Source organism: Hippocampus comes, unplaced genomic scaffold (genome assembly GCF_001891065.2).
Source record: "Hippocampus comes isolate QL1 unplaced genomic scaffold, H_comes_QL1_v1.1 scaffold1, whole genome shotgun sequence".
Taxonomy (NCBI): domain Eukaryota; kingdom Metazoa; phylum Chordata; class Actinopteri; order Syngnathiformes; family Syngnathidae; genus Hippocampus; species Hippocampus comes.
The window spans coordinates 2224755-2239349 of NW_017805010.1; the positions used below are offsets into that span (position 1 = coordinate 2224755).

Genomic DNA, 14595 nt, shown 5'->3' on the forward strand with positions numbered 1-14595 from the left:
GGGTGTAAAAAAAAGACGGGAGTGCATTGAATCGAACCAAATTGAATCGTTTCATTGTAAAGTATATTGAGATGCGTATCGAATCGCCTTTTATTGGAGAGATATAGCTTAGAAGGACATTTACATCACTGACCAGTTCTACATAAAATGACAACTAAAAAGTGATTACATCAAGCCTTCTCTGAATAGAGCAATGACTTCAAGTCATGACGGTGAACCAAACCTTACTCTTCTATAGTCCAGCAGCAGAATTAATTTGAGTCTAGTGGAACATGGGTGTTACGTTCCCATACTTTTCACCATGGCGCATGCGAGTTGTAAAGGGCCGGACTGTGTTAAACCAGCACAAAGAACAGGAACCAAATTCTAGAGCGACTCCAAAGTGGAATGAGTGCAAAGTGAAGAGAGAATTCAAATAGAGATAATTGGTGAAATGAAAAGCCGTGGCTAAGGAAGCGAGTCGAGGCGGCAAATTCCCTCCCTAACTCTCTGTATGGCTCACCTTTCCTTCGACCCCTCATCATTGATTATCTTGGGCCCATTAGGGCCCATTGTTAAAAACAAATCATTAGGGCCGCTCAATGGGCTTAGAGCCTGGCGCTCCATTTGTCTGGCCTTAAATGGCGCTAAGCTCGCCGAGCATCTGCCAGGCAAATAGGCAGGGATGGAGAAAAATAAAGAGAGGAAGGAAGTAGAAAACATGGGGGCTTAAAATGGGGATGAAAAGAGGGAAGCAAGAGCAAAAAAACGAAAAGCGGAGAAGGCGAGAGGACGATGTGACGGAGAGAGAGAGAGAGAGAGAGAGAGAGAGAGAGAGAGAGAGAGAGAGATGAAGCAAGATAGGGAGTGAGGCGATGGAGAGAATGTGAGATAAGGGAATGGAGGGAGGGCAGGCGAGCGAGGAGGGAGCTTCATCCATTTTAATGAGCTTCCTGTGTAAATGTGTTCCTGCGGAGAAGGAGCCGAAGGCGGCTGCGCGGCGCTCCTAATCCCCCCACGCTCCCGTCATTAAGGGCAGTCCTGTCACACACACACACACACACACACACACACACACACACACACACACACACACACACACACACACACACATACACACCAACTCACTCAAAAAAACACACACACACACACACACGCACACGCGCGCACCCGCGTGCGCATTCTCACAAGACACACGTACGCACACACCTCGCCTGGGCTGCTTCAGGACAGGAACGCTGTCGCCACTCTGACAGGTCGTCACACACGAGTGAATTTCCCAGAAGCCCTTGGCCTCACTGGCGGCACAGCGAGACACACACACACACACACACACACACACACACACACAGGCCAAGCATGGAGCTTTGCGTTACTAACAGTCCACATTGCATTTGTGCAATAGGAATGCGTCGAAAGGCTAAAGAGAAAACAGACCAAGGCACGCCACTCGTCCGTCCAAATTGCGTTCTAAAAAAAGCGTGAGAGAAAGAATGAGAGACGGAGGAAGTGAGCGGAGGGGAGTGTCAGGCGCACTCCTTTCCCGCCTTCTCTCCCTCGCTCTCCGTGATTAGGCCTAATTATGGTGGCGCAGACGCCTGGCAGCCCCAGTCATGCAGCTTTAATTGACCGTTATTCATCTGTGGCCTAACGCTAGGCAACGGTGGGCGGCGCAAAGCGACGGAAGGAAGAAAAGGGAACATCTGAGAGGCGGCGGTTGAGGCAGTTTGGCGTGCGGGGAGCCGACCGCGGGTGGGGGTTGTTGGCGGTTTTTGCGTGAGCCGCGCGGCGTGGCCTCGTGGAGCTGCGCGTCGCGAGGCTAATTGCTTGCCCTGAGGGATTAAACCAGGTGATTACACACTGGGCGGTGTAATTACATAAGAAGCGGCGAGTGGGGCCCCCAGCCCGCGGCCCGGGGTCACGCGCCACAGCCCTCACCCAAGATTAATTGGCGCTGCCACAGGAGTGCAAGGCGCCGCCGGAGAGAGCGGTTATACGATTAGCATTAACATTTCAGCGGCAAAGGCGATCGATGAATGCTTTTCACCCCCTCCCCTACACACACACACACACACACACACACACACACACACACACACACACACCAATAAATCACAACCATCACATCCCCTTGTCCCTGCATGCGAGTGTTCCCTCCAAGCTGTTCCGCTCCCTCGCCGCTAAGCCAAGCGAGAGACAAGCAGGCGCTAGCTAATTTGAACATGGTTACAAAACAATATTTGCGGTTGCACGCGTCCCGTCGTTGGTTTCCACTTTGTTTTCCTCAGCTCCCTTCCCATGTGTGCCTGTGTGTGGCGACAGGCTCACACGCGGCGGACTGGCGTGCGAGCAGAAAGGCAACAGTGAGCTCGCTATTTACAGAGATTCAAAGTAGGGCTACCAAGTTTAGTCGACCAGTCAGGACGATGGCTAATTTAATAGTTGACGTCGTCATAATTAATTTTGCAGTTTTGTTTTTCCTGTCAAAACTGCCTCGTATCCCATTGTTGGCTTTATGCTTGTCTGTGATGCATGAGTAGAGTCATGGTAATCTGGGCCATCCGTAATCTTTCAGGATTATTTATTTATTTTGTTGTGCAGACCTTATTTTGATTTTGGACATCAATGTAATACTTTTAAATGATACATACTAATGAACAAAAACACATTTTGTGTTATAAGTAAAGAATAGTACAGTAGTGTTTATTTTAGTTTTCCTGGTTTTACTCATCTGATTTCACACTCTTCTAAATTCAAAAAATGCTTATTGCTTGAGTAGAGGGAAATATACAAGTACAAAATGTTAAGGTCAATTTAATACAATACATCATCCTTCAATGAAAAAGAGATTGGTTTGCTTCTCCTGTCCCATGCAAATCCGCTTCAATTCCAAGCGCCGACTCTCAGGTCCAAATACGCATCCCAGCTCCTCTCTCCTCATCCCCGGCTCCACAAGCCATCCATTCAACCGTACCAGTGCAGACTGTGCAACAACGTCCTCATCTCCGCTAAACAAAATGGGGCTGTGAAAAATGTTGTCAAGGGGCAACAGTCAAATAGCTGCGACATTCCTCCCAATCAGAATCAATGCTGGTCGACGTGTGCTGCCGACAAGGCGTAATCATCAAGCACACATTCTTGTTCTTCGACGAATGTCGTGGCCAAAACACTGAAAACGGTCCACAACGGGGCCACACGAAAGACAACAAACACAATTTGACAAAGCAAAAGACAAAAGCAACAAAAATAACTCTCACAAATGGCTGCCATCTACCTCGCCATCTTGATGTTAAATTGCACCATAATTTATAGGCATGTCAGGAGTGCTGGTACGAGCTGCAAATTTTAATAAAGAGTTTCAAGTACTTTCATCTGAATTGTCTTTATTTTTAATTTGCACATACGTCGAAGAATTTAAGCTTTAAGCTAACGATGGTGATATTGGAGCAGCTGCTTGGTGATGCAATATGTTGTGATTTACATATGATCGACAATCGTTGACTAATCGACTAAATAGTTGTTTGCGGCAGTACTATGGAAAGTCTCCAATGGAGACAGGCGTAATTTTTTGCCAACTAGCAGCCGTCGAGCGCCAAGGCACATTTTGACACAGCCACAAGGTCAAGGTGCCTCATTATTCTGTCATCTTTAAAAAAGAAAAAAAAAACACCTTCCAAATGTGAGGATTTACAAATAACCCGGGAAAATGAATGAGGGGGAGCGTACCTTGACGAAATGGTGAGTGATGAGGAGGGCAGGGAAGAGAGGGCAAAAAGAAGGGCACAAACAACACCCATTTTTCATAGAGGACATTGAGAACAAAAAGAGATGGTTTGCTTTAAAAAAAACGGAGAGAGCGAGAGAGAGAGGGGAGACACTGAGTGGGAGAAAGGTGAGAGGCGCCTTTCCCCCCTTGACGAGGACAAAGGACGAGGGAGATAATGGAGAGGCCTTTTCAAAAGTTGAGGTTGCAGGACGATCTTTTTAGCGGCATCAATGCTGGCTTGGAAAGTGGGAGGGAGGGAATGGGGGCATCAAAAAAGGGGGAGGGAAGGGGGGTGACGGGGTGAATAGAGGCGGGATGAGTGTTAATTAGAAGGTCCTTCAGCCCGTGGCCCCGGTCAAGATGCAGGGGCCGCCCCAGCTGTCAGAGTATGACACACTGGCATTGTGCATTCAGCTCTCATTATGTGTGTGGCTCCAATGTGTGCGTCTGTGTGTGTGCGTGTGTGTCAGTGTGTGTGTGTGAGGCGGCAGTGGAGGGTACAGCAATGGCCAGCGGTGCTTGGTGCAGCCTGACAAGACTGATGAGGCACTGGGGCGACGTCGGGGCCCTCTGGAACACGGCTGATAAAAATACACCGTACACATCGATGTGGCAGCACGCACACAGAATGGTTGAGGCGCGTGGCGACGGGAGGAAAACAATAACACGGTTGTCGGAATGAACGCAGGGGGCTTTAAATTCGAATGTTTATTATTTTTTTCTTTTCTTTTCATATTCGCCTCCGCAGAGAACTGTCCCAGCCTCCGCCCCTCCTTTCACCTTCAACGGCCCCTCACATCGCGCTAGGACCTCACTTGCGGGCTCCTTTCCTCGGCTTGCCCTCAGCTCTCTGCCAGGCCCCTGGTGAGTCAGCATTTGACAGTTTAACACCTTTGTCAGCATGCTAATACTTGCGTTGGTTCCCAGCGTGTGGTCGTTTGATACACAGAGGAACATCGAAGGTCACGCACACACACAACAACGCTGGTCGACCTCCGATTTGGTCCAATTTCCAATCGGTTCGCTCAGATTCAAGCCCTCACTGTATTCAAATAAACGTTGAAGTTGCTTGTTGCTGTGAGTGAGTCACTTGGATGATTTTTTTTTTTTTTTTCATCCAGCTTCCGACCTGTAGTGGCTGTCTATTTGGAAAACTGGCCTGGAAATCAAACCTGCGCTCTCTGCACAAAAATCAGCAGCTTATATCGATTGCCACACTCTCCGAAAATATAAATAAATCAATAAAATACTTCACTTTCTTCTTCTCAAAAATATCCAAGTGGTAAAAGTTAATGGAACCGATGTACATGTCTGAATGAAGTCAATCCGATAAACTCAAGGATTTTTTTTTTTTTTTTGTTGTTTTTGTTTTTGCGCAATGCCAAGATATACATTGAAGTAATACTTAGAGAATCTTAACAAGCATACATTTGTAAAATTAGGCTCACCGCTCCATAATAAAACTCTCCGTCCTCAGCAGTAAACTTTGGTGACATGCACTGTCTGTCGAGAGAAGCGGAGGATGAAAGTCACCTTGCATAAAAAGGCGCAGGCGACTTTGACTACATGATGTCTTGTCCACTCATTGTCATATTATAAGAATAATCCAGGAAAAAAAGCGGGTATCGTACGCTATATGAATATGAATAGCGCGTGAATAGTTTCATTGTTATTTGCAAGGAATGAGCACCAAAACAATATTGAAATGAGAAAACACGATACAAAGCAATACTTTTATGTGAAGTGAGAACATGATGACTACTTTGGACGATATTTTCATTAGGACGGTTATGCTGCAGTTTGTTGGGTATAACCTCATATTGGCAGCTTTTTTCTCACATGCTGACCTTCGTGAAGCTGTGTTTGTAAAGGCTGATTTTTTTTTTTTCCTTTGGCAGTTGGTATATATGATGCAAGTATATCATTCACCATAGCTACTTGATGTTGAAAAATATGAACCCTGAACTGTTGAAAACATTTTTTTCCCCTTTTCAACACCAGGCTATGGTTTCCTGCAACCGGCTCAAGCTGAAATCTTTGTGCGGCAGCAGGAAATGCTGAGGAAGCAGAATCTCGCAAGGTGTGTATGTGTGACATTGGTAAAAGTTGTGTGTGTGTGTGTGTGTGTGTGTGTGTGTGTGTGTGTGTGTGTGTGCGCGTGTGTGTGCGTGTGTGTGTGTGTGTGTGTTGGATTTTACAGTCATGCCTTTTTTTCTGAGAAGTTATCCCTGTCGATGGACATGTCGCCTTGTAAAATGCTGACATCTGACTTGACGGGACCTCGTGTGTGTGTGTGTGTGTGTGTGTTTGCCTGCAACAGACTTGAGATGTCAGCCGAGCTATTGAGACAGAAGGAGTTGGAGAGTCTCCACCAGCGACAGCAGCAGCAATTGCTGAGCTCCGACCCGCTGGCCGCCCTCCCCGCCAGCCTGCCCTTGGACCACCCGGCCCTGCGGAGCCTTCAAGACATCCCCGAGGGTCACCCGCTCCGAGAGGAACTGGTCCGCCGCTCCAATGCCATGCTGGTGCTTCGACACGGGGCCACGGCGCCCCTCCTAAGCGCCGACCAGCAGGAGCAGCCCAAGACGTCGTCCACCCACAAAGAGGCCCAAGCCCAGAGCTTCACGACCGGTTCTGACGCTGATTCCAAGAAGGCCCTCCACCGTGGCCCTCCGCCTGAGCTCCGCGCTGGCCATCGCAAAAGAAGAAGAGAGGACAGAGGAAGCGAGGGAGACGACGAGGACGCGAAGGACTCGGGCAGCGAAACAGAAACATGCGACGAGAGGCGGGAAGGCCCCGCTGCCAAATCGAGGAGTAAACACAAGGACAGTCGAGAAAGAGACGGCAAGGGGCCGTGCAACAGCGCCAAGGAGAGTCAAGAATGCTCGGGCCGGCTCAACGCGTCTTGTAGTTCAGCTGGCACCAACTCGCCCAGTCGCCACTTATTCACCTCGGCGCTGGGGAAGTCGGATGTCAAGCTCCAGCTTCCACCTGGATTTGTGCCACCTCTGCCCGCTCTTCAAGGACAGTCGTTGCCCTTTGGATTCCCATACATCAATCCTTACTTTCACATGGGTGAGGAGCTCACACACGCACTCACACACACACACACACACACACACACACACACACACACACACACACACACACACACACACACATATATAAGAGGCAAAAAAAGGCAGCATGTGAAAACCCATTAGCGTCACAATTTGTGCGTATCTGGCTGCATGTTTGGGGGGGCCTGCCTTTGACCCTGACACAGCGCGCCACCACCAGGGCCACGCGGGGGTTTGTTCACATACAAAAGGGATGAACAACTGGCGGCTCACGGGCCGCATTTCGCACCGACCGCACTCTAAGTGGCCCCTTGATTTGAAAAAAATAAGTGTTGTTATTGTTTGAAAAAACAATTCCAAAGCCAAAATATTCTTCAAAAAACACAGATAAACATTCAATTTCTGTTTTCCGCAGAAAATGAAATCTACCCCCCCCCACCAAAAAAACAAAATACTGAAAAAAATCTGCAAATAAGCGAATCCGCAGGAGCCAAACGGCAAAAATGTAAGGGTTGACTGTATTTTTAAGTTGTGATATCACCATTAACCACAAGGTAGATCGCATATTTGCATTGTACCTGGAGTTATACTGTTCGATACTACAACGTAGTAGGCCTCACAATCTTTGCAGATTTGGAAGGATTTGCGGAACAAACATAGTACTTCACTAATATTACATTTTTTAATGAGTTGATTTTTGTGAAAAAATGCACAAAACAAGTCGGTTTGCTGCTCAGCAGTTTTGTGCCGTCCTTGAATGGTAATTTTTATGCAAGAGAGCCCTTTGTGCCGACAAAATCACAGTATGTGCCAATTTTGTAGTTTGCTTCGGATAGTGGATCTTTTATCCATGCAGTGAGAAATATATTAAATATAAAAAATAAAATGTATGAAGAGCACATATCTTGCACACCCTTTGCACGTGTTTTGTCCATATTTCAAATTGTGCCCCCCCCCCCCAGCATTTAAGTTGCCCATTCCTGACACACACTGACGAAGTTTCTTCTTACCAAGACATGTTGGAACATTCTGGGAACAGTTTAGGAAAGTTGGTGCTTTTCGATTCCCGACAAGGGCTTTCACATTCTATGGTCAAGATGCATTCCGGAGTGTTACAATAAGTTTGGTGTGGAAGAACATCCCCACCAAACATCTCTGTCAATGCCAAATGATTATAAATCTCAAAGAGACACTCCAACAGCTTGATGAAGACTTTTCGTAAGTCAAGGCAGCACTGTTCATGTGTCGTTCTTGTGACTTTCATTCGATGAATCTGCAACAAATGTGAAGAAACAGAAAAGGTCCTCAGCCTTTTTGTGTTCGAATTGATTTGTCTTTTTCTCACCCCCACCGCTGCTGCTTTCAGGCTCTGTGGGAGGTCTTTTCATGGACGGGGAGGACTCGGTTCCAGCGAACCCCGTGGAGGATTTAAGCAAGTGGAGCGTGGAGGACGTGTGCGGCTTCATAAGCAGCCTGGCAGGATGTGCTGAATACGCTCAGGTGAGACCGTGAGGACAACAAGACGGGAGGAGAAAAAGCGAGAGAGAGAAAGGAGGACAAATGGAGGCCAGGGGCAGGCTGACCAATAACCATAGAAGTGTACAGTCATCACCATCGCGTCTCCTTATGGTCGTTTTGTACAATGAGTCAACTTGATTGAGAAGAGTGCGCTTGGGGTGGGTGTGTGTATGTGTGTGCGCTTGCGTGCCTGCGTGCGCATGTGTGCGTGTGTGTGTGTGCGCAAACCCAATGTGTACACTTTTGTATGTGATTTTTTTATTTTTTTTGTAGACCTCTTCATTTTTGGTGTCGTGTGTTTTTGCTCCCCAATTCATGGTCACAGGAAATAACCCAAGCACGCTTTTTAACGTTTCAAACAAGGAAATGTTATTACAGTGGTACCTCTACTTACGAACGTCTCTTCATTCGAACGTTTTAAGTTACGAAACGCCTCAACAGGAAAATATTGCTGCTTGTTATGAGAGAAATTTCCAGATACGAAAGGTAAAAATACAGTATGGTCTGCTAGTCGCAGCTCCGAGTTTCCTGAACCCATCATACTTATAGCTGCTCTGCCATTGGCTACTACAGAGCATCATCCTGGCATCCCATTGGCTAAGAGGGACTTCTACCGTATGTGTGTCTGTGTGTAGATAGAAAAATCGATATGTCTGTCTCTATGCACTGTCCTCGTCATTCGCCACTTGGGGCCATGAGGTGTTTCGATAGTTTTACGTAAATGTGAATCACCCAGAAAAAGTGTTCAGCAGTCGGGCAATCGCTCACTATGCTGATGGACATTTTCAAAGAATTGTTAAAATCCGACAAAAGCAAACATCCTTGGATCCGTTCTTTACAAAAGGCCAGGCAAAAACCTCTTCTGAGAGAGAACATAAACTAAAGAGGGCAAAAAATGATGAGGATGTAGTTAAGTTAAATTACCATTTTTATTCTTAACTCTATTCTTTGTTTTTTACATTCTGCACAACTCTCATTTATTGTGCAATAATCTAATTGTAACATGCGTTTGTTTCATATTTTGATGCATTTATATGCTTTAGTAAACATTTATGTCTGAATTTTGGGGTGGCTTGGAACAGATTAGGGCATTTACATGGAAAACGTGTCTCGACTTACAAAATTTTCTAGTTCAGAAATTTCGTCCACAACATATTAATTTCGTAAGTAGAGGTACCAATGTAGTTCTAAAATTAATTAGTTTACTTAAATTGAGTCTAAAGTTGATGGACCGAGAACTCAGGACAAGTGCCGTATGTGCATGCAGACCTCCATCAAGGCAAACGGTCAAGATGAATCACTCCAACATTTTTCGCCGACACCACTAGTAGTACTTTCCTATTTTGACGGGCCATTGCCAGCATCTTGTGGCATTTTGTGCTGAAGCTATGTGGTAACCCAACTTGACAATAAGAAGCAGTTTGGCACATCGTGAAATATTCTTCAGAAAACAAGTTTCAAGCTGATGATTGACAATCGTGGTTGAAGTTGCCTGTCAAACTAAAATAAAAGGAAGAGAATCACATGTTGTGTGTTTAAAACAACCGCATCACTTTGAATGTCTGCGAGCTTAAAGCTTAACACACGACGCAAAATGCCCGAGACACAATTGCGTGTAGAGAAAAACAATGTTTAGAGATATTCTCTATCCTCCGTGAAAAATTAGGAATGCAAAGTATTATTGTGGCTTACCGAGTCACTTAATTGTGAAACTCTTCTTCGTTTGTGCCTATCATTGTATTATACTGCCCCCGGTGGTGAAGGAACGCACACTACATCATGTTCCAAATTATTTTCCAAAGGATGTTTTTCTCAGATTTTCATAAATAGTCTCTGCAATGGCACTCAGCATAATTTTGAAGTCATCGACTGAAAGAGAATCATTTGAATGTTTTCCAAGCAGACCTCCCAATGATGAGAGTATGTATTTTCTTCAAAAATAAAAGTTTTTTTGTGAAAATATACTGTTCCAAATTATTATGCACAGCAGTGTTTCAAGACATTTTGTAGGTTTTAAAGACCTTAAAATTGTCCTTTATTGAATTTGCCGCATTTTTGAGGTGCTGAATAGTTCGTCTGGTTTAAGACACGAGATCCCAAAACAACATGAAGATTTTGATTTTGAGGTTAAAATAGTCAAGTTAATCTTTTGGAATGACAGTGATAATAAACAGCAGGCACGGAAAAAAAAAAAAATTAAGAAGAAATCTGCGATGCTGGTCGTGTGTAGCGCGAGTGTGTGAGTGGGTTGTGTGCTTGCGTGCGTGTCTGCGGCTGAAGCGGCTGTGTCTCCGCCAGGTTTTCCGGGAACAGGTCATTGATGGGGAGACATTAGCTCTGCTCACTGAGGAGCACCTGCTTGGCATCATGGCACTAAAGTTGGGCCCTGCCCTCAGGATTCGCTCGCAGGTACACACACTGCAGCTGTGCGTGTGTCCTTGTGTGCCAGACAGTAGACCCGAGAAAGTCAGCCAGCGTAGCGTAGACTCCCCACATGTAGCCTGCCCTGAAAAACAAGCCTTCTCTCTCTCTTTCTCTCTCTCTCTCTTTGTGTCTGAACTCAAAGTGTAAGCAGCATGTCTCTGCCATTGCTGAGTCCTGTTTCCTCCTCTCATCGGCTCAGGTGGCGCGGCGCATCGGCAGACTTTTCTACATGACTGGATTCCCGCTGGCCTTCCCGTTCCCGCCGTCGGCCGCCCTGCGCCCTTCGGAGCGGGACGGGGAGGCCCCGGGGGTGCCCGCCGACACCCCCTCCTTGCCCCTCTCCCTACTCCAGAGACCCGCCTCCACAAGCGGAAGCTCTTCTCCTTTCAGTGGGCCCACCCCGGGCTGCTCCTCACCCAAGCAGGAGAAGACCAACGGCTCCACGGCGGTGGGAAGATAAGGGCTCCCTCCTCACAGGGTTCGCTTGAACTTCCAGGCCTTAAAACAGAAATGGACGGGAAAGGGGGGGAAAAAAAAAGGCAACGTGGAGGACGACACGGACTGAGTTCCTGGCCCGTGGTTGTGTCTGAGCCGAATCCAAAGAAAGTGGCTCGGGAGACGCACGAGGCGCAAAAAAAGAGACAGCTGGTCACAGACAGCATGCCAAAAAGAGGCCACTAACGCCACATTCTTGCAAGTCAGACAAGCCAACGCCAGCGGAAAGCCGTCTGTCCTTCCTTCGTCCCTTCCTTCCTTCCTTCCTTCCTTCCTTCCTTCCTTCCTTCCTTCCTTCCTTCCTTCCTTCCTTCCTTCCTTCCTGTGCTGGATTTCTTTTTCCACCTTCTTTTCTGTACTTGTCCACTGCAAGCCCCGCACAATCCAGGAATAAGACTCATCTCCCGTCCCCCCGTCCTCCTCCTCCTCCTACTCCAGCTTCGGGGAAGCTGTCGTCCTCGTCGTCGTCCTCATCTCCGAGGCTGGAGCGGCGCCACGCTAAAACGAGCTCCGTCTTCACAGCAACTATGCATTCCACTGTCCCGATACCAAAGATGACCGGATGAGTGGAATTGAAACCATGTTTCTGCTTCTGTTTGCATGAAGGCTGTCAGACAGAGAGAAAGAGAGAGTGGGGAATAATGCGAGTGCCTCAACATGAAGCACTCGATGGTATTGAGAAAGGACTGTATTCGGACCGCACTGACAGGAATCACAAATCCCAATTTGTCATTCGCAAAAAAAAAAACAAAAAAATTAAATCCTATATTCATGAGAGGTCGCTCTGAATTTGGGTCCTTTTCATGTTGCAAGAAAAAAAAAAATGGACGAGAAAAAGTAGCCCTGGGTGTAGTCTACCCCAAAATCGTTCCAGATCCCCGTTGACCTTGAGCGGGATAAAAATGATCAAAAACGGATGGATGGATTACAAGAAAAAAGTTATCATGACCAATAATAGATTATTACGAAGGTCAAATGTCACAAGAATAACAAGCAAGAAGTCAACTGTTATGCCATTGAAGTGACGAGAATCGTCCAAATAACACCAAACTTTTCAATGAAGTAATGAGAAGCAATAAATTCAAACATTATATGACTTAAGTCCAAAAAGAAAAAAAAGATCTGCCTATTCCAGGAAGAAAAATGCCAAGAAATACACATAGACCTGTATTTGATCAAATAGATAATATTTCCTTCTGCAAAATATATGGCAGGTCTGTATCTCTTCATTTGATTTTTTTGTTTTCTTTTCAGTGTGGTCCGAATAGTCTTGGTACAACAACACGCGTGTTGCTGGAAACAATAGCTCACACCGTTTGGACACTTGTGTTGACTACTGTTGGGAGAGTTTGAAATAATAATAATGAGAAGAAGAAGAAGAAGAATGACGAATCATGCAAAATTGTACAGAGTCATGCTTGAAATGAAAATATCCCGAAGGTTGCATACGTGGTACTTTCAATTTTTTTGCTAAATGTAGATGCACGAAAGGAAAAAAAAAGTTTTCTTGACTTAAAAAAAAAAAAAAAAAAAGAAAAGAAAAAAAAGAAAGAAATAATGTGACTCGCTGGACTTTTGTGGTACTTTTGTTCATATATTTTCCTCTCCTTTTTGTTGGACATTTTTTTTAAAACTAATATTAAAAGGCGCTCCAATCCTGAATGCTACTGTAGCATATAAACGAGGACAAAGTATTTATAGGACTTAGTAAATAAAGCAAATTATATGTATTATAATTAACCCCTGAGACGGATTCCAAAGATACTTCTACTTTTGGTTGCAGGGCAAAGAAAGGCACAGAGCTCTTAATACTTTTTTTTTTTTTCAATCCACGCAAGCAATTGATTCAAATGGTCCCTTTAAAGGTTTTGTCTTCATCCTATTTTTCTATTCACCGCACGGGTGAAATAAATCATAAAGAAATGGTGCCTTTGTCTCGTGTGGTGATTATCTTCGTCATTGTCGTTTTCCTTCTGCACCTTCTGCGTGTCTACGATGGGTTCAAGTAAGGTTTTCAAACAACAAGGGTTGGGGGGTTTTCAAGTTGGAGTTACAATAGCAAAGTAAAGCAGTGTTTCCCAACTGAGGCGAGGCACATCATTTACTTTGGAAAAAAATCAAAAATGTCCCAAAAAAAAGTATAAATGCAGCAAAACTGTAACAAAGATACAATAATAGCCTGTTTAGTTCAACAAGGGGTGGCCCGGTGTACAGTGGTTAGCGCATTGACCTCACAGTGCAGAGGTTGTGGGTGCAATTCCAGCTCTGGCCTCCCTGTGTGGAGTTTGCATGTTCTCCCCGGGCCTGGGTGGGTTTTCTCCGGGTACTGTGGTTTCCTCCCACATTCCAGAAACATGTATGGCAGGCTGATTGAACACTCTTAATTGTCCCTAGGTATGAGTGTGAGCGTAGATGGTAGTTCGTCTGTGTGTGCACTGCGATTGGCTGGCAACCTATTCAGGGTGTCCCCCCGCCTACCGCCCGAAGACAGCTGGGATAGGCTCCAGCACCCCCCGCCCGCGACCCTTGTGAGGATAAGCGGAACAGAAAATGGATGGATGGATCGTTCAACAAGTACACACTCAGGTTGATTCTGCTTTATAATGGACCTGTAAATTTTTCTGCCCATCATGTCGCTGGCTTAGATAGATTTATAGTAAAAAAAATAAAACTAGTCAGAAGCTAATTTTAAGTCGAGATGGCTTTATGTGTTCCGAAACATATTTTTTAGGCTGATTCCCCCCAAAAAATCTTTCCCGGTACTATTTTTTTTCCCCCCCAAGCACATCAGGTTCATGAGGTATTTTCTTTTTGCTTTCAAAAACTACCAGCAGGGTTACGCATTGCACAATAATGACTGCTAAGCATTGGTGTTGTGTTCAGGCAACACCGAGGAAAAACCTTTTTTTTTTCCAGGCTCGGTGTTTGGACGAGGGAAGCCGAGCGGCGAGCACGCAGGCAGGAAGACAGCGGGCCCAGCGAGAACTTGGCAGAGAAACACAGCAGCCTGTGTTGCCGCTCTCCCACCTGGGCCCGGCTTCTTGGCACGGCATCAGACGCCACCCCGCCAGGCCGGCACGCCTCCGCTGCCTCGGGCCTTGACGCCCACCTCCTGCCTAGTCTAGCCCTCCCCACCTCCCCCACCACCACAAATCACCCCACCCTTTCTCCCTCCCTACACGCTGGCCTGAGGGAGCCCGGAGGTGTGCAACATGGACATGCAAGCGCACTACAGTATTGCTCAAAATTTGCATACTTGCATACAAAAAAAAGGCAAGTGGAGCATCAAATGTTCGGGTTCCAAGACAAAGCCTGGGTATCAGATTTGGGTTTGAAGACAGGGTTAGGGGGTTC

The 14595-nt window shown here is 46.1% G+C and overlaps 1 protein-coding gene across 2 annotated transcripts in view; it reads left to right on the forward strand.

The window, feature by feature from the left end:
• The window catches only part of samd11 (sterile alpha motif domain containing 11), a 60802-nt gene extending 46430 nt beyond the window's left edge, over positions 1-14372 (forward strand). The window contains exons 8-12 of one of the 2 annotated variants that reach the window (XM_019863039.1): positions 4494-4609; positions 5747-5825; positions 6066-6820; positions 8171-8304; positions 10946-11384. In XM_019863039.1, the coding sequence (XP_019718598.1) occupies positions 4494-4609; positions 5747-5825; positions 6066-6820; positions 8171-8304; positions 10946-11206 (1345 nt within the window). In that variant the 3' untranslated portion in view covers positions 11207-11384. Of the gene's footprint in view, positions 1-4493; positions 4610-5746; positions 5826-6065; positions 6821-8170; positions 8305-10945; positions 11385-14157 lie in introns of those variants that run through there. The other variant, XM_019863038.1, reaches the window with a different exon arrangement.
• Positions 14373-14595: the final 223 nt, after the last annotated feature.